Genomic DNA, 19,894 nt, shown 5'->3' with positions numbered 1-19,894 from the left:
GCAATAAGCAAACACTATCTTTGGAATTTACAAAACAATGTTAGCTGTTATTTTCTTCTTTCCCTTGCAAACTGTGCCATACGAAGTCTTTTGAAACTTCTTTTAATTCAATAACTTCTTTTATGTCTCCTCCAGCTTTCATGTAGATACCAACAACAAATTAGTAAGTTGTACTAATTGTAAGAAACATTTCCCTCCCACACACACACACACACACACACACACACACACACAGAGAGAGAGAGAGAGAGAGAGAGAGAGAGAGAGAGAGAGAGAGGAGGGAAGGGGAGGGGCGGGGCAAACAGTAGAAATACAATAATTTTAACTGTTTACAGAAACTTTCAAGTAGGAAAATTGTATGTGAAGTTATGAGGAATCCATACATATAATCCCAATATTTAGAAAGCTTCAACAGGCCATGATGTGGAAAGCAACTAGCTTTGCCCTATACAAAATAAATCATCTGAACAGCTGCTCAACAGACTTACAGAAATAAAAAAAACAAACAAAAAGAATAAAATATGGGATCCAGATTGAGATTTTGAGCCTCAAATTACAAGTATGGAGCTTTAACAGTGCACCACTTTATTTGGTGGTACAGGTAAATCTTGTTATATGTACCAGCTACGTTTCGCAGAATCACCACACATACCGAGTTCACGTGAATCTAGAGTAATTATACACGTATATTAAGGGGTTTGATTCGCATTTACTCACAATAACCATTACAACTTTCTGCAACCCATTTTAATTAAAAGTTAACACACTTAAAAATATGACACAAACACACAGTAATTCATTTCCGTTAAGTCCATCTGCAACCTAAATAGCCTCTGGATCATCTACATTCAAAGAATCTGATAGTGCTGTGGACAATTCATTCTCCATAATGGATTTCCTTACATGGCCATCTTAGTTGCTCTGATCCTCAGAATGAGCATTTAGGCTGAGGTCACAGACATTCTCTTCGTCGTCATCAGTGATCCAATCTGATGTGCCGTGTCTGCAATTTCTCTCATTGAAATAGTGGGATCACTTCATCTTCTAGGTCTGATACAGCATCAGGCCATAGTTTCCTTCACATTCACAAGTTTTGGAGTGGTATTAGTTCATATGTTTATAATGGCATCAGTTGCCATCTTAATATTAAACTATCGCCAGAAAATCTCAACAGTAAGTTCAACATTAAGATCACATCCTTCTACAAGACTGGAGAAAGTTTTATTCAGATAGTATGTCTTTAATGCAGAAATAAATCCCTGATCCATGGGTTGCAGTACATATGTAGTGTTTGTGGCAGAAATGGACTTCAGTGTTTTGATTTCTACCAGTAATGGAAAGTGTGTGACTGAGAACATTATCAAAAATGAGAAGAATTTTGAAGAAGATTTTTTCTTTCTCAATTCTCTCTTCAGTTTATTAACAAAACAGCCACCGAAAATAGCAGAAATCATTCAAACTATTTTACTCCATCCCAGCTTGCCCACCACAATCTTAGGATTCTGACAGTAGAAGACCATGAAGGGCTTGACTTTGTAATCCCTTCAACAGTTCCTCCAAAAAGAAGGTTGCATCAGTCCTTGGCAGCCTTAAATCCAGGTGATGTTTTTCTTCAATAGAAACGAATGTGCAGCTAGGCATTACTTCCCAAATACACCCATTTCATCAAGGTTTAAACCATGCCTCACAGTTTAGCCTCTTTAAAATCCTTAGCACCAACTTCATCACTATAGTGGCCTGTCCTATTATTTTAATGCTGTGAAAGCCAAACACTGCTGGAAACGATCAAATCAACATGAGCTGGCCACGACAGGTGCTGGATCTTCCTCTTCTTGCATTAAATCCACACACAGGACCTTGGCTGTAATTTGAGCAGCAGTTCCAAGGAGAGGCATGTGCTGTTGGACGTGATGCTCAAATAAATGGCTTAGCATTTTTCCTAGTCTTTCTATCACTTCTGGGTGAGATTTGGGCACTCGAGATGCACTTATGTTAGTTGAAGATTGATCACTATTTAAACACACACTGCATAGTAATGAATATTTCTCACTGTGGATTCACTTAGTCCAAAAGCAAGCTTAATGTCAATAATATGCTCTCCTTTCTCACAGCAATCCAGAACTTTTGACTTTATTTCTAATGAGTAAGACTTTGTATATGCTTCTTTCCCTTGACAGGGACACCTTCCTTCCTTTCACCCGATACTTTCAATACAAACCCTGTCATGTGAAACTTCACAACACTATTAACCTGAGCTGAGTATTTACATATTGACAAACACATATTACATATTGCACTAACACATTAGGGCTTACTTACAGCTTTTGTGTACTGTTGACAAATGGCAGCACTGGACTTAAAACTAAATTCGCATAGATGAAAAAAAATAAAAATAAAAATAAAAATTAAAAATTGCAGATAATGGATCCGTGTGTATGGGGTCTAGCTGTACTGATAAGCATGACACTGATGATGACTATTATCTTGAAATTATCATTGCATTTTTCTGACATCAGTTACTGTACCTGAGCTTCCACATGATCCTCAGCTTTCATAGTACCAGGTTTACACATTATCATCCCACGGCGAAGTTCATCCCTCTTCACACCTCTTACCAATGCACCAAGATTGTCTCCAGCTTGAGCTTCTTCCAGTATTTGATGAAACATTTCAATGCCTGCAAACAAACAAGTACTGACTAAAAGTAAAATATGAATGATCAAATTTTATAAATGTATGAGAATGAGGAGTTGATTGGTAGTAAGAAAATGGCAATCCACTTCAAAAACCAATTTCATTTGTCTTTCACCTTAAATTGATGTTAGAGTTTTTTTTAACAAAATGGTAGTTAAAACAATTGTTTTGGGCATTGTAAAGTAGTTTGAAAAACAACTTAAAGATCTCTTGATGTGCTGCCACATCCATGTTTCCATTGCTTTCACATGTCACATGTTGTCATTTTTGTTATTAGATTAGGTATAGTTGTTACTGTATTTAGAGTTGGCAGTCCTGTTAGAAGATCCAACTTGTGATGACCTTATTTCTTCCCTTATATATCTTTGGTTCTTCAGCATTTTCTGGTTATAAGCTTTTCTGTAGTTTAACTTGTTGCTATATTTTATCATCCTCAAATTTCTTGCTACACACTGTCACCCTCGAAAGTTATTAGGGCTTCAGAAACGTATTTTCGGTAATGGAAAACTTACACTTTATGGGAATTAGTTTATTTTACCAGGAAGTAGAGATTGTGTAGGTACATCTACAAACCGAATGGCCATGAAGTGACACCATCGAGTGCCTCAAGACAGAAGCTGAAATATTTAGAGATAAGCCAACACTTCTAAGAGAAATGATCAAGATAATGCAACAGAATGTGGTACCATGATTGCTTAACTCAATGCTTTGTATAGGCTACCAAAAGATGTTACTGTGTGTGCACTCTGTGGAAAAGGTGCCATTAAAATTTACAAGCTCATGAGCCACGAAAGATGTGGCCAGTAAACTTCATATGTTTTGCAATTTCTGTGGAGTAACTAAAACTGGGTATTATTCTGGGTTGTGCAAAGGAAGAGTTAATAATACAAACATTAGACTAGTATATGGAATGAAGTACACTGGGAAGGATGAAAGAGCAGCTCAAACATTTTGTGCTATCACATATTTGCCATCACCTCCAAGACTTATGAAGTATACACAGTTACTTTTTGACAGCTTTAGTCAAGTGATATCTGTCTATGAAAACACTGTGGTGTGCAATGAATGTGAAATGTACGTAGTTGCAAGAGTATAACTCTGAATTGAATTTCCCAAGAATTAAATAAAAAATGTAATTCTTGTTTATTTTATGCATAAAAAATTTATTTGAGCTAGAGTTCTGAAACTTTTTGGGATGTTTTAGGATACTTTTTGGATGAAAGCAGACTTCAGACATTAATGTACTATCAACAGGAAGAAAAATACATACTGATTAATTAAAAAAACTAACATTAATTTTGATTATCTGATGTAAATACTTCTAGAATAGAAACTTGTGACTGAAATGACGTGATTGTAGTCTACTTTTTAGACAATGAAGTAGTTAATGTGTACTTAAAAAATTATTCATTTAAATAAGATATATATTCAGTGCATGGATTTCAAGTAGCGACCACCAAATGAAAAATGAATTCACTGTTCTTTACAGAAAGTAAATTTGATATGTAAACTAATGTGATTAACTGTGTACCAAAATGTTCAGCAAGAAACACTCATGTTGTACTATAATTTGCATCCTCCTAAGGATTTATGTTCTTCTGTTAGAGCCTGTGTAAACTTTGTAAAAATTGTTAGTACTTTTACAGGCTTTCACAAGCAAGTTACCTTAAAGTTATTCACGTACACGCAAAAGCTTAATCTTGAGTCACCCAATCACAGGTGTACGACAATGAAACAACATGACTATTATTTAATATCGATTATGACAACATAAATTCTCTGGGTCTTTGGTGCCCAATAAAACAATGAAATATGAGTGCAACTGAAATGCTGAAATGGTAAAGAGCTTACACACACACACACACACACACACACACACACACACACACACACAAGGACTTGTGATTACATACTGCAAATATTTCCAATTGCAACAGCCCAAAAGATAATTATGAATTTTCACTGTCACCTTGCATAGGCTTCAGTCCAGCACAAATGCAGCACTACTGACATTAGAAATCTAATGGTGTAATATGTTTTTGTTCAGTTACATACCAGTAACAGTAGTTTTGACACTTTTGTTGTGGCCTATGAATTCTACATCAGCGCCTTTCTTGAGAGTTCCTCTTTCTAACCGTCCTGTGACTACAGTGCCACGGCCTTAGAAAAGAAAATGAGAATTACTGACAAAAGTAAAAAGTGCAATTTGAATAATTAAAGCAAACTGTATGAAATTAAACAAATTCTGTACCAGGTATAGAGTAAACATTCTCCACTGGAAGCATGAATGGTTTATCCAGTTCTCTTATGGGTGTAGGTATGTGCTTATCAATTTCATCCAGAAGCTGCAAAATTGGCTCGGCACCTATTGAATTACAATTCAATATTCAGTTCTTATGATTTAACAACAAACTGAAGCATGGAGAGTTTCATACAAAAAGCTTCCTATAACAATTAGCATTTACCTACCCATTTCAGGATTCCTGCCCTCAAGTGCACAGAGGGCAGAACCCTTTATCACTGGTATGTTATCACCATCATATCCCATTTCAGTCAAGAGCTCTCTCATTTCCATTTCAACTAATTCTACCATCTCCTTGTCTGCAGCATCAACCTAAAATATTTTAAAAGCTTATTTTTCCAAAACGCCATAAATGTGTATCAATACATAAAGGCATATCTAAAAACAAAGATGATGAGACTTACCAAACAAAAGCACTGGCAGGTCGATAGACACACAAACAAACGCAAACATACACACAAAATTCAAGCTTTCGCAACTAACGGTTGCTTCATCAGGAAAGAGGGAAGGACAGGGAAAGACGAAAGGATGTGGGTTTTAAGGGAGAGGGTAAGGAGTGATTCCAATCCCGGGAGTGGAAAGACTTACCTTAGGGGGAAAAAAGAACAGGTATACACTCGCGCGCGCGCACACACACACACACACATATCCATCTGCACATACACAGACACAAGCAGACATTTGTAAAGGCAAAGAGTTTCCCTCTATTATATTCAATACATAAAGGCATTTATAAATAGTTATCTTAACAGTCTCAGTTGCAAGCTGGGAAAAATTTGCTGAAAATTGAACAAATCTTTACATGAAATTTTTAATTTGAATTTCTCCAGGCTACTACTTCCTGAAATATGAAACATTCCACAAGATGTACAGTGTATATCTAATTGCAAAAACTGTTTTTCTATGTTACTACGGGGTGTTCAAAAAGTCCCTCTGCCGTGCCGTATGATTGTTAGCCATGCCTGCCGTAAGCCGCAGTGAATATACTGAAATGAAACTCAGTGAAATAAAAGTTATTAATTTATTGAATATTCATTTTTACTTACAAATTTTCACATTAAATGTTGAAAGTATCCCCCCTGTTGTTCAATACACAATTCAATTAATCTAATCATACGGCACGCACGGCTAACAATCATACGGCACTGCAGAGAGACTTTTTGAACATCCCATATAATAATACATAAACAAGAATTCCAAAACAAAATACTTTTTTCAAACTATCACTATAATAATAATAATAATAATAATAATAATAATAATGTGATTATGGGCTTGCAAGCTCACTATCAAACTATTACTGCAGTTTAAAAGTAACATAAAACAGTCTTGATTGCAAGAAACCTTTATTTTTGCGATTACTGTTTCGATCAGTTACTGACCATCTTCAGACCTCATATCCTGATGGTAGGCAGTGGCAGAGAATGGAGCAGGCACTATGAACTTCACGAGTGTCTACTGCTGACGTTCAAGGAATTCCTATGGCTTGTGCCGTTCTCTGTCATCACCTCTCATCATGGTATAAGGTCTGAAAATGGTCAGTAGCTGACCAAAACCAGTAAAACAAAAATAAAGATTTCTTGTGGTCGAAACTGTTTATGTTCATTTTAAAGTACTAAGAAAAATGCTGTTTGTCATGAGAAATGTTCTCAAAAAGTTACTTGTTACTACAGTTATAACCTGACTGTGGCTTTACAAGACAAAAACTGACTGACTACATAAATTAATGTTGTAAAACATCCGCACTTTTACGATTTTATTTATTTAAGAGAGAAATTATACAAGCACCTGAAAGGAAAGTTTTCTTCTCTCAATGATGTTTCTGGCATATTTGCGTAGAACTGACCTTATTTATAAAGACCACTATGTGATTTACACCAATCTGCTTTGCTAAAAGAAGGTGCTCCCTTGTCTGTGGCATGGCTCCATCAGTTGCAGCAACTACCAGTATTGCTCCATCCATCTGTGCTGTACCTGTGATCATGTTCTGAAATATAGTAAGAAGAAATTTCAGTATGAAAGAGTGTAAAACACTAATTAAACAAAATTTGATGGTTTCTCTGTGCATTGGCCTGAAATGCAAAATATGAAATGTGTACCAGAGATATTTCTCTCAAAGGCAGCAAAATAGTTTGCAACTTTTTTAATTGGAATCCCTTCTTTTCAACTATAAACAGTCCTACTTAAACTTCCGCAATCAGCAAGTTATCTGTAACAGAGGGTTTGTTTTCCCAGTGTCCTCTGAACTTATTCACTGTTTGGGTAATGTATGATTAATTAATTAATGGTGAACTTCCAAGCATACAGCTGAGTTACTGTTTCCATATAAACTTCATTCATCATGATATAAAATTCAAAACGGAACTTGAAAAAGAGGGCTAACTACCTTTCCTTGATGTGTTATTGAATCACAATGTATACAGAAGACCTATGCACAGTGATGCCTCAAGGCATCACCACACCCCACAAAAAAATTTGGTGCAAAAGACCCCTGTCTACAGAGCCCCAATACTTTCACTCAAGAAGAGCCACTGAAGAATTACAAGACAGATGAATAGTATTCTGAAGGAGTGAGTACTTAAATTGTCAAATTGAACATGCATTGCAGTCAAAATCAAGAACTGCTTGAGAAAGAGGTTGAAACTAAGAGCAAGGAAGATAAGTCAAAAATCACAAAAAATCTCCTGGTGGCTAGCCCAGAATTTAGAAAGATCAGAAGACTCCAGTGCCTTTCACTCACTTCAACTGAGAAGTAAAGTTTTCTTTGTAATGTTAAAGATTACTGAGGTCTCCAACAGCTGTGTGTGTGTGTGTGTGTGTGTCTTCCACTCCATGACAATTTGACTTTTCTTACATGGGGCACGCTATCAGAGCGGTCGAGAGATGCAAGGAACATCAGTGACAAACTTGACTAAGCAAATCAGCTATTTCCAAGTAATACCTTGAATATAATCATAAACTGAAATATGACAACACCAGTATTAAGGTGCAAATGCCAAGTTTTTGAGACAGAGAATTAAGGAGCCTATAGAGGTAAGTACATCAGAAAACCCAATAAACAGGAGCAGAGGTTTCCATTTAAACAAGACTTGGGGTTCAGCACTCAGTTTATTACAATCTTGCTAGCCATCACATTCACCAAAGCTGGAAAACATTGAGATGAGTTGTGCTTCACAGATTGTCAGTGCAGGTTCTGGAAAACAAAGGAGCATGAAAGGGAGTAGTAGACATTGGGAATCAAACTCAGCTATAAATAGTGGTGCAATGGCAACAGAACTTCATGATCTTGTTGGAGTTCAGGCAGCAAGTACATGTAACAACAAAGTCACAGCACCAGAAGTAGACGGCTGGGTTGGTCATCGAAATTGTGCATAAAATGGGAACAGTGTATACCTGGAATCACACTATTTATCAATAACACTGACAAAACCTGAGATGACAAATTAATTCCTAGTATGTGCCCATAAAGTATAATGAAGTAATACTTGCCCCCTAAGAAAGTCTGAGCTGCATCACTGTGGGCCATTAACAACATAGACCAGGCACATGCCCAACATGGTTTCCCACCTGTGTCCATAGCACACAGTACACAGGCAACATAAAACATTACGCACAACACACAGAGATTAGACTTAACATAAGTTGCAGTACTGATCTTAAAAAGTGACCATGGCAGAGAGAGGAAGTTTTAACTGGGAAGAGAAAATGATAAACCAATATACCATCTTATATGCAGTCAAACCAATAAATCACAATGGAAAATTAATGAGAGAAGATCAGTTTTGGTTGATTTTAGTGCCACAGTGTCCTCACAAAAAGATTCAGCATTGTTTCAATGACTGGCATAGAACTCCCCAGCACTTAGCACTTTTTGGGGGGGGGGGGCGGCGTTTTGAGAAATATCTTACATGTGCAGCAACAAGTATGCTGCATATTTTCATACTACAAATGTCTACATTCAAATTCCACCAAACACAGCAGCACGTTAATTTTTGAAGCACTGACATCAAACTGCGATGTGCCTTTGTTAAGCCAATCATGGGTCATGTCACATGATCTCGCAAGCCAATGACAACACATGTTCAGACCATAGGACACGTGATGCAATCATCCAATAGCAATATCACTGTTAAGTAGCACTAACACACAAATAGGAAATGTTAATGGTTTAAATTAATATGTACAGTGTAGCTGCAAGGAAAGCTTGACTTTCACATATAATACTGGTCACTAAGATTAATAAGCTAAAGAAAAGCTAAGCTTTCACATTTAAATTGGTCTTTCTTACATGGGTAACATTTTAAGATACATCACACAAATGTGCCAATAAAATTTTAAATAATGACATAAATTTCTAGCCTTCTGGGCTTGAAATTCTTGTAAGTGACTGGTCCTCAAAGTGTTCAAGTTTTAAATGAGAGTCAAAACACACTGTGGTTTAAGAGTGTCATCGCATGTTCTCACATGTAACGTAATTCATTTTACTTAAAAAGAAATTTCCTTTGAAAGTAACAGTTTTCAATCCACAATATTTTCCCGCGACCAGTTAGAAAAGGTTCATTTAAGCAGTTGCTAGAGTGTGCCAGAAAACAAGCGTCAGTCACTGTACGTGTGCAGCTACGATGAAGTGGGAAGCCCATACGTTGGTATGTGCAAAGCTTTAAGAGAAGCATTAGGAGATCTTGCATTACATCATGAAAGAAACTGGACATCGTAGGATACTTCACGAGCATCGGAACTTCGTAAACCATATTAAAAATGCATAATTGTGCTTAAAGCGCACATTAGTATGTCCAGATTCACAAAGAAGTAGGCCCCAACCTCATATTAACCCCTTGAGCACTGCAGACGTGAAATCCCACCGTGCTTCAGCTTTCCACAGGGGCTATGAACGTCATCAGCCTCTACAGTGGCATTTTGCATGGGCACTGCAGACGGCATTCACCATCACAGCCTGGCCGGTGCCCGAGTCCTAATGACAGTTTTTACAGTCAGCCGGTTCTGCTACCAGTGTTCCTGTGGATATCCACAGGCGACCAGCAGTATTCCTGTCCGATTCCATAGTCGTCGTTCAACATTCATGCTAGCTGGGTCATGTTATCTTCTGCATTCTGCTTCTGTGGTGTCAAATGGGAAACAGGAAAATCACTAAACATTAACATGGGTCTCTCAGTGTGTGCCACCCTCCCATTACAAACCAGATTGCTCTGTGCATGAGCGAATCTGGCACCTCATGCTTGTCAGAAAAATTTTTTGGGTAGCATCTGGCTTCTTGTTGCTACTGCTGATAAAGCTAACAGCCACGCTCAAGAAGCCAGAAGCAGGAGAAGGTGCTGCTCATTTGCAAGTCAACTATGCATGTGCATGAGCCCACTGGTAACTGCTCAAATGAACCTAATGTAAACAGTTATGATGTCACGCTCATCAGAAGCAGTTTGTTGTTATGAAGTACTACGTAGTCTTCACCTTACAGCCTTTGACACAATTTGCTGTTGGCAGACGCTTGTGTGTGCAGTGTGCTCTGTTGTTGTAAATGGTGCCTTTCATTCACAACTAAAGTTTTATTTGTTTTCCTCGTTTATGTTTCCTTGCTTCAGTAATGTTCTTTGTAAGAGCATCAGTTCTTATCAGTAAAAATCACAAAAAATTTACCTGAAAACTATAACAATGAAAAATTTCCGGGTGTTTCCTGGTTGTCCCAGGGCGTCTACACCCTCATCCACTACTGGTCCAATGCCACCAATTTTATGAACATTTCGATCATTTAACTTACTACAGAAAAGGGCAGGAAAAGTTGTCCATGGAACTTGCACTGAATGGTTTTCTGTTAAATCATTAGTATCTGTCACAAGGGCATAAAATATTACCACTTTTAGAGGCGTGTGCATGTGTGCGTGCTGGTTGAAGACATTTTAGAAAAAGATCTCTTGTATTTAGCTTGCAGGCAAAAGATATGAGAGATCATTATTTTGACATTTTTTAAATTAACTGAATTCTCTTCTTGAAGAATCACCTCATGCAGTACATTACCATGTTTCCTCATGCAAGGTGGATAGCGAAAACCATTTATGTATTCAAAAACTTAAATGTTCCTCGATGAAGCTGAACCGCAACCACAACAACAGACTGTAATTTGTTATGTTTGCATTTTCCTTATGTTGAAGCATGATCCTGTGTAACTTCAGAAGCCAAAACTCTGTATCTGGATTTCAGAATCCTTTCAAAACTCCATATGTCTATATCAGGTTGCCAACAGTGATAGCCCACATGTGGCTTTACGAAAACCAAAGTATCATTTATGGTTCCTGCCCCCTTTTTCTGCTGCCTGACCTAAATATGGTGCATCAGCATTCTTTGGAATTCGTTCCGCAGTCCTCCTGTTCACTTTTGTGAACTGTTTCCTTGGACTTGTTCGTTCAGCAAAGACCTAGCTCTATTAAGCACATTATTTTCCTTTGAGCAGTTGTGTAGAGTGAGGTCACACTGTTATGGGAATGTTAAGAAATGCAGGAAGACTTGCAGGAAGACTTGCAGATGTTCAGCGTTTGGTAAACAGATTGACTGCTCACCTTCAAGATAAACAAATACCAGGTAGATTAAAATGTGAATGTGCCTTTTCATTTGTCTACACAATGTGTGATAAGTTATAAATATCTACTAATATCTGTTCACAGTAATTAGAAGTGAAAGCAATACACAAATCTGTGGTGTCACCGCCAGACACCACACTTGCTAGGTGGTAGCCTTTAAATCGGCCGTGGCCCATTAGTATACATCGGACCCGCGTGTCGCCACTATCAGTGATTACAGACCGAGCGCTGCCACACGGCAGGTCTAGTCTAGAGACACTCCCTAGCCCTCGCCCAGTTGTACAGCAGACATTGCTAGTGATGGTTCACTGTCTACATACACTCTCATTTGCAGAGACGACAGTTTAGCATAGCCTTCAGCTACGTCATTTGCTACAACCTAGCAAGGCGCCATATTCAGTTACTATAATTACTATCTTCAAGAATGTATTCTGAACAGATAATATTGTGAATCATGTACCATCAAGAGCAACATTCATCATTAATGGATTATAGTTAAGTATCAAACTAAGTACGTCCGCTTTCTGAATTCTCATTCCTTGTCATGTTCCTGACCTCACGTCAGTATAGTTCTTCCCTCCTCACGCCAGCCTGCATGAGCCAAAACGCGTGCATTTCGGCCTCCACTCTTAACACGGTGTTGGCTCTTCTGCTAACACAAAAAAATCAACCTTGGGGAAACTTGTTACTAGACAAATTTCTCAGAACAATCCTCCAAAGCATGTATTTTACCAATAAGGGAAGTTGGTTACAAAACCTTTATTTGTCAAATTGCTGAGTAATAGTATGAGACTGGGGCTCATTATTCGGTATCACCCCCCCCCCCCCCCACCGCCTTGGGCAAAACTTTGTCCACCAGCACTTTGATAACTTTTTATTAAGCCCCGAAGGTGAAGAACATCCTTCCCACCTCTCCCAATCTGATCATATCAGAGGCATGTCATATACCAACCCTGCTGCAACCCAACCTCTGCAGAGCTTTTTTTTGTGGGTGTGATGCCCAAACAGCTGCTAAGCTGATTAAATGGCCATTACCAAACCGTGGTCAAGAGTGTCTTAACAACCCAATGGCAGAACAAGTGACTCAGCACATGTTCATCATATATCTGTATTTCCCCAGTCCAGTATTTGCTTCTCTGAATACATAGGTGGGAATTGTCTTAAAGCATATTGTTCGATCCTGTATTCTCCTTGATCTCAAGGTGCACTAGCTCGTCCCCATGCCTCTCACTTCATTCCATTTATCTACACTCACAGTGTTCTCTGTGCAATCTCCCTCTTCCTCTGTTCAACCCAACTCTCTCACAATTCACGTAACTTCATTTCACTGGGTAACACAAAGTACTTCCCATGTCTGCACCAGAATAGAATCACCAGTGACACATTTCTTTAGCATTCTCTTGCTGCCTCTCCCTCTTGGAAGTTAGCCTTCCTCCCCGAGGGAGAGAGAGAGAGAGAGAGAGAGAGAGAGAGAGAGAGAGAGAGAGAGAGAGTGTTCAAAACAGAGCTGGTTAAATTACATGAATTGAATATATCAAGGAAAAAAATTATTTTAGTGCACTACATAACATATATTAAACACTGTACAGGGACCTACAACTACAGATGTAGATGTACAGAGCAAAATGGGTACTGGAAGGAACACTCATCAAATTGACAAAAATGTCTGTATTTTATACCTATCTGGCATGATAATTTCTATAAAAGTTAACTGCCAAATTGCACACTATTATTTTGGTGACCTGTGATATCAATAACATGGCATCTGTGATCATTTTTAGACTTGCCACAACTAATGGAGAGGGAAGCTACCGCATTTGCAGTTAAGCACCTCATTCAATGTCACAACATTCTTTTGAGACTCACATTATCAGGCCACATTTTCGCAAACTGACACTACTGTAATTGAGTACCAGCAACAGCTACGCAACTCAAGCACAGTATCAGTACATAAACCATATTGGTCTCATAACTGCTTGGTTTGATTTTAGCATAATTTGGATACAATGTGAAACATTTCCTCACTTCATTTATATCTGTTGTATCCAATGTGGGCTCATTTGATTGACATCTCCAATTAATATGAATACATGACCGGTTGACATTTCATTATTATAAAACTTTTCCACTGTTATTTACTGTATGCCTTTGTGTATCAAATCCACAGTTTCAGTATGATGGCAACCCACCACCTATTTATGTGTCTCACATGGAAGAACTTTCCATACAGGCAATGATTAAATTTATATTATGTAGAGAAGAAAATGATCCCAAAGATCAAAACTAGTGGTCAACAAAGAATATTGTACAATAGCAGCTTTTGACTGAAGATGTATTTTTTATGTGCAAAACCCCATGTATGTACAAGATAACATACATCTGAGTACAAGCTTTCAAGGATTTGCCCAATTTTATTGTCAAAAGATTGGACTCACGAATACCTCACTCTGTACACAAGCAAGTCCAGCTTACTGAAGATGGAATGCCATCACCTAGAGTCAAGCCTAGATATTGTGTCTTTATTTACTAAGATGTCATTAGCAAGTGGGAACCTATCAGTGAACCACTTAACATCTGGATTCACCAAACCCATTTAACATGTTCTGGTGACTATTTTTTGTGCAGCAGAAATTGTGTATTACACAATTACTTACTATAACAGCCACGAATTCTGCATTATCTACAGCCACTGATGGCTACTTCACACCTGACTTTAAGAAGCAAGCTTTAAAAGTCTGCTCCCCTCTGTCCAGCCAGTGTCTGCCTACATACAGATGTCAATGTGGCATAATGGAATAGATATGCTGCACTAATTTTTGGACTACGTGTATGCTACACATCCATTCATGAAGTTTTAAAAGGAAATAGATAAAGTAACTAAGTTTCCCTTTTTGACTGAATGCAAACTAGGCAGTGGGTTAAGCCATTAAGTACACAAGAGGTCAACATGCACCAATCTTTAGACAAATGAATGCAGTGGGTGGGTTGAATCTCCAAATACCAGATGTCAGTTTTCACCTGTTACATAATGATGTTGGGGTCTATGAGGTCGCTCTTGCTCAGAAATAGGACAGAACACTTTATTTGTATTAATTTTGGAATGTCAGCTGTACTGATAGAATGGTCTGCAGAGTAGCCCAAGATCTAAGTTATGTTAACAAGCAACAGTAGTTTTATTACAAGTTGGCAAAGCCAGCAAATATTAATGTGAAAATTTAGCTGTGATGAATGTACCTTTTGATAACATCACGAGTCAAAGCAGAAAGTTGGTATTAGCAGGTTTGCCACCTTTCAGTCAGAATAATTCCTTGCTAAGGATTTTAGTATACAAAGCTCTGACTATTGCAGATAACAACAATCTCAGTGAAAATACTTGAGCTTGTGTTCAGGAAGAACAGACACAAATATAATTGTATTAGACATCTGTTTACTGGTAAATCAAAGTGTAGACCCATTCAGCTAAAGAAAAGAGATCTACAGCTCTCCTTTCACCCCGTGACTACCTCAAGCAAAACAGCACATAAACTAGGCAAACAATACATTAGATCAGTGCTCCAACTCTTCAGAAAATGAAAATGGTGCATTCAGCGGCATGTGCACATGATTTGACAGAATACAAGATGAGATGTGCAAAAATTTTGCACCAGTAAGGTTTTTAAGATGAGTTTTGAAGATAAGAAGGTCCTATTCCACAATGCAGTGTATAGGGATAATGTAAGTAAAAGAAGCAGTAGAAATTAACATGTGCTACAGTACACTTCACAAAGAAAGTAACTGTAATCTTAGAAATGTCAAATTGCCTAATTTCAGAACATATCCTTGCTCTACCATCATGGATTTCGATGAAATTTTATGTGAACATTTGTCCATGTCCCTGATGAACATTGGTAAAGTTTAAAGTTCACCAAGCAATAATGGCTTGATATAGTGACTTGTTTTACTCAACGTGCGACTTTGCACAAAGAGCATAAATTTCTGGTGAGTTTGAGCTATTGTACCTCAGGCAACAGGTTGCTGAAAGAAATAAAATTTGGCCATCTTGTACAACTTTGTGTGTTTCCTTAAGAATAATAACGAAAAGAATTTTACAAGCTATATTCACCCAGAAACTTTTAGACGGAATTGCACAAACAAATTGGCGCCCAAAAAAATTTCAAAATTTGGCTTCCTATATCTTGGGGAGCAAAGGTATGACAAACAAATTAACCATTTATATAGCACTTTCCCATTAAAATAAAAAAAAAATGAAGTGCAAAATTGAAGATATTCTAAGAAGATAAATGCGGTACTTTTGCCCTGATTTTGTAAAAAACTATGTTGTAGAAAACTTTCCAAACTGCACTCATTAGGAATACTATGGTTTTAACCACTAAAAAAAAGGTATTTGACTATCAAACACAGGCTATAACAAGATTAGATAATTTGAAAATGTTAAGCACGAAAACAGCAGCATGAAAAAATGTAAACTTTGGATTCTTATATATCACAGAGTAAATGCATACTGAACATGAAACTAACTATGCAACAGGTCAATAGCACTAGGTTGTAGAATACAAAATTTCATTCACCAACTATTTTCCAGTAATCTACCAATTCATCAAAAGACGAAGATTTTTGTGAAAAGATGAAAATACAAATTATTCGACACTTCTTTTATAAGCAAAACCTTCAAAAACAGACTAATTTAAAACTTGTTTTAAAGTCCTCCCCCCACCCCACCCCCTAAACAGTAATTTCCAACATGGGCAAACAATACTACATAAATTTAAGCAAATCATTAGGACAAATCTCACTGTGAATAAAGTTTTGACCGTTGTTTCTGACATCTCATTGATTAAAGGCACGATAAACTTAAAATCTTTGGACAACAACAACTTAGCAACATAAGGTTTTACAATATAAAGTATCATTCCCTTATTGCTTTCTAAATTTTTACAAAATCAGTTCAAACTTGATTTTTCTGTAAAAATGGCAAAACTACATCACATTCAACTTACTTTTAGAAAATCTGGTTTCCATAATTGATATCAAATCTATTACAGTTGGAAAGAGCATGTTTTCAAGCATTCAGAAATCACGTTCAATTTTCTGACGTGAACTAGCAATACCTGAATATGAAGGACAAATTCTGGGGAATGTACCAATCAAATATGTTTGGAGCATTATGTGCATTGCCTTCCAACCACATTGGGACTCTGGCAATCTAACATGCCAATTGAATAGAATTTGATTTTATACAACAGTTTTTTTGTAATATCAGGTCAAAAATACCACTTTTTTTTATCTTTTTACAAAAACTTCAACTTTGCGCTTCATTTACACAGTATTTGAAAGCGGTACATAAATGAAAATTTATATTTGAGAACCTTGTGTTGTTAATCTACTACATATCAAGTTCCGCCGTTACTCATATTTTCAGTCCCCCAAATATGAGAAGCCAAACACTGAACATTTTTTAGAGGTCGATTTTTTAGGATGATTTTGTATTTTCTTGGTGATAGCCTGTAAAACTCTTCTCGTTATCATTCTTTAGAGAATGCATAAAGTTGTACAAGATGAGCACATTTAATTCCTTTCAATGAAGTATTGCCCGAGATATAACAGCTCAGTTTCCAGAAATCCACATCACTCTGTGCGAAGTCACGCAGTCATGTAATTGGCTATATCTCTGCCAGTATTGCTTCAACAAACTTTACACTTTACCAGTGTTCACTGGGGACATGGATGAATGTTCACATAAAATTTCATCCAAATCCGTAATGGTCCAGCAGGGAGGCCTAGGTGAGCTGACATGGACTGATCCACATATGGAGTATTCAAACAGAAACAAATATTAAGAACTATATATCAGGGGAGAGTGTTGGGTGCTGAGGTAAGGACTCAGTCCTTCCTTTATGTAATTCTAGTCTTGGAGGGACTGGGAGGGGCTACGTGTAAGTATTACTTCAGTGCCAACAATTTCCCATGTTTGCGTGAGCAAAACTTGCCTCTCAGAAGATATCACTCTCCTGATTCAAGGCCCACCAGTTATGTATTAGTCACACACTGGTTCCAGCAGATAGTCATGTCCTGTATAAAATGGTGCAAATCTTCAAAAGCTCATCTTAAACCCAGCATAATTTCTTTCATAGAATGATCCAACCATTAAAAATGTTGTGGCCTATCTTAGGAGACAACTGAATTTAATCAAAAATAAGGTACACACACTACTTACCTGACTACACATTCAACATCAGGTCTGAACAAAGGGGTTAAAAAAAAAAAGGAGCAAAATGACTGACAATAAAATTATTCCATAATAATTTACCCTAAAAAATATTTGGTCTTGAGCATTATACATGTATCAGGACCTAATGACTTCTGTGATGCAAAGATGCAGTAAGCATCTGAAGCTAAATAATGTACAACTTTAGGCCTCTTCCACACAATTCTGATTAATCTGAACTGGCTGCAATCAATCAACATTGTGGTCAACAGAAATTACTTCTAAATGAAACCCTGATTGAAAAAGGCCATTATTGACAAAAGATTTACATGGCATATGGAATTCTACATAGTGGAAAGAAAATGTTGAAGGGGCCCAATAGATTTTTTCAGCTGCCAGATTAACTAAACTTACCTTGTAAACTGAATGACGTGACAATGCACACTTTCTCCTTTCTGTTCACATGGTTTGAGGATATACAAATACTAGCTAAGATAAACCAAGAGTCAGAATGAAACTACATATGGGGAGGTAAAGATGAGAAAAGAATACTGGCCTAGAAGTAAAACATGTAAAGTAATAAGCAAGGTATAAGGCTGGCATGATACGGTCTAAAGAAAGTAAGGATGAGAACAGAAAATGAGCTGGAACATTCTGTTTGCATTCTCTCATATTTAGTGTGCAGTATTTTCTGTTTGATCTAAAATGGATGCCCAACTCTGTGAATCAATGTAGGGAGAAAGAAGCAATTAGTCCTTGAAGCTCAAAGAACAGTATTTGCAAAGCTTTCCACACAAAAGATGCAACTCTTCAATTTCTTACAAAAACTGAAATTTATTTTAAATCTATAACATTCTTAAGGCACTAATCCACTATCTTATGACAGAATATTGTGGTATGGTCCCATTGAAGTGTCCAAAAATGAAAAAAGAAAGGCGATTATATACAAATGTAGCAAATTAAGCCCATGACACACACTTCTAGGAAATTATGACTATGCTCATGAAGGTAATGTCTGTCTATTTTGGCACTATACACTTCACACTTTACTTCACAAACCTTTGAGATGATCTCTGAGACCTCTGTTCGCATCTTCAAAAGCTGGTATTGCCACCTCTTGCACCAATGACAGCATTCAACCTTCAGGCATGATCCTGATTAATGCGGTCATGTCCTGTTGATGAATCATATCCCATCTTCCAGGCAGACATTCTGTAGGTCCTGTATGATCTCTGAATAGTGCTGATGGGATCTTCTACCCAGCCAGCCCCAAACATGCTTAATAGGATTCAAATCAGGCCTTCGAGCAGGCCAACCCCTAGAATGAATCCCTGTTTCATCCTAGAATCCTTGCACAATTCTCACAACATGTTGGGATCCATTGTCGTGCAATAGTATAAAATCACCACCAATAAATGAAACAAAAGGTACAACATGCTACAGAAGGATTTCCTCCACATACCGATGTGTGTTAAGGCTCCTACAATCCACGAAGACCAAATCCATCCATGCAGCTGCACTGATTCCTGCCCACACCATCAAAGAACCACCCTGAAAAGGGCCCTGATGAGAATGTGCAAGGTGGAATACCTTTTGCCTGGCCTTCTCCAGCTCCTCTCTCTTCCGTCTGGTGACAGGAGGCCAAATTGTGACTCATCGGTGAACACCACTTGATCCCACTGTTTTACTGTCCAGCCAAGATGTTCCCTCATGAAATGTAGTCGAGTTGTGCAATGCTCTCTGATGAGTTCCAAACCTGTAGAATGTTTCCTGGACTAAATATTATCTTCTTCCAGTCTTTGTCGAATGGTTTTCTCGCTAACATTCACCCCTCTAACCTGGTGGAGTTTGTTTCGTGCTTCAGCAGCGGTGGGGTGACAGTTCGGTGGGGTGACAGTTGCAAAGAACTTGAAGTCGTAAGAAGCAGTCATCTCTCTCCAATGTTGCTCTTCTCTGACCTGTTCCCGGTCTACTTGCAAAGCCTCCAGTTTCTGTGTACCTTCATATGATTCTGGAAATCTTGGAAGGTATGGTCCTCAACACTTCTGCAATGTAATGCATGCTGCAACCATCTTCCACCAAAGCAACAGCTTTCACAGCTTG

The 19,894-nt window shown here is 37.7% G+C and overlaps 1 protein-coding gene across 1 annotated transcript in view; it reads right to left on the bottom strand.

Annotated features, from left to right (window-relative positions):
• LOC126245076 (elongation factor Tu, mitochondrial) overlaps positions 1 to 19,894 on the bottom strand; it is a 51,155-nt gene that overhangs the window by 13,584 nt on the left and 17,677 nt on the right. The window contains exons 5-9 of the mRNA XM_049948288.1: positions 6,843 to 6,983; positions 5,164 to 5,308; positions 4,946 to 5,059; positions 4,750 to 4,854; positions 2,526 to 2,677 (exon numbers count right to left, since the gene is read on the bottom strand). Coding sequence (XP_049804245.1) covers positions 2,526 to 2,677; positions 4,750 to 4,854; positions 4,946 to 5,059; positions 5,164 to 5,308; positions 6,843 to 6,983 — 657 coding nt within the window. The remainder of the gene's footprint in view (positions 1 to 2,525; positions 2,678 to 4,749; positions 4,855 to 4,945; positions 5,060 to 5,163; positions 5,309 to 6,842; positions 6,984 to 19,894) is intronic.

The sequence above is a fragment of the Schistocerca nitens genome, chromosome 1, assembly GCF_023898315.1.
Source record: "Schistocerca nitens isolate TAMUIC-IGC-003100 chromosome 1, iqSchNite1.1, whole genome shotgun sequence".
NCBI classification, from domain to species: domain Eukaryota; kingdom Metazoa; phylum Arthropoda; class Insecta; order Orthoptera; family Acrididae; genus Schistocerca; species Schistocerca nitens.
Note: the sequence above shows the minus strand (reverse complement) of the source record. Positions and strands in the feature narration are given on the sequence as shown.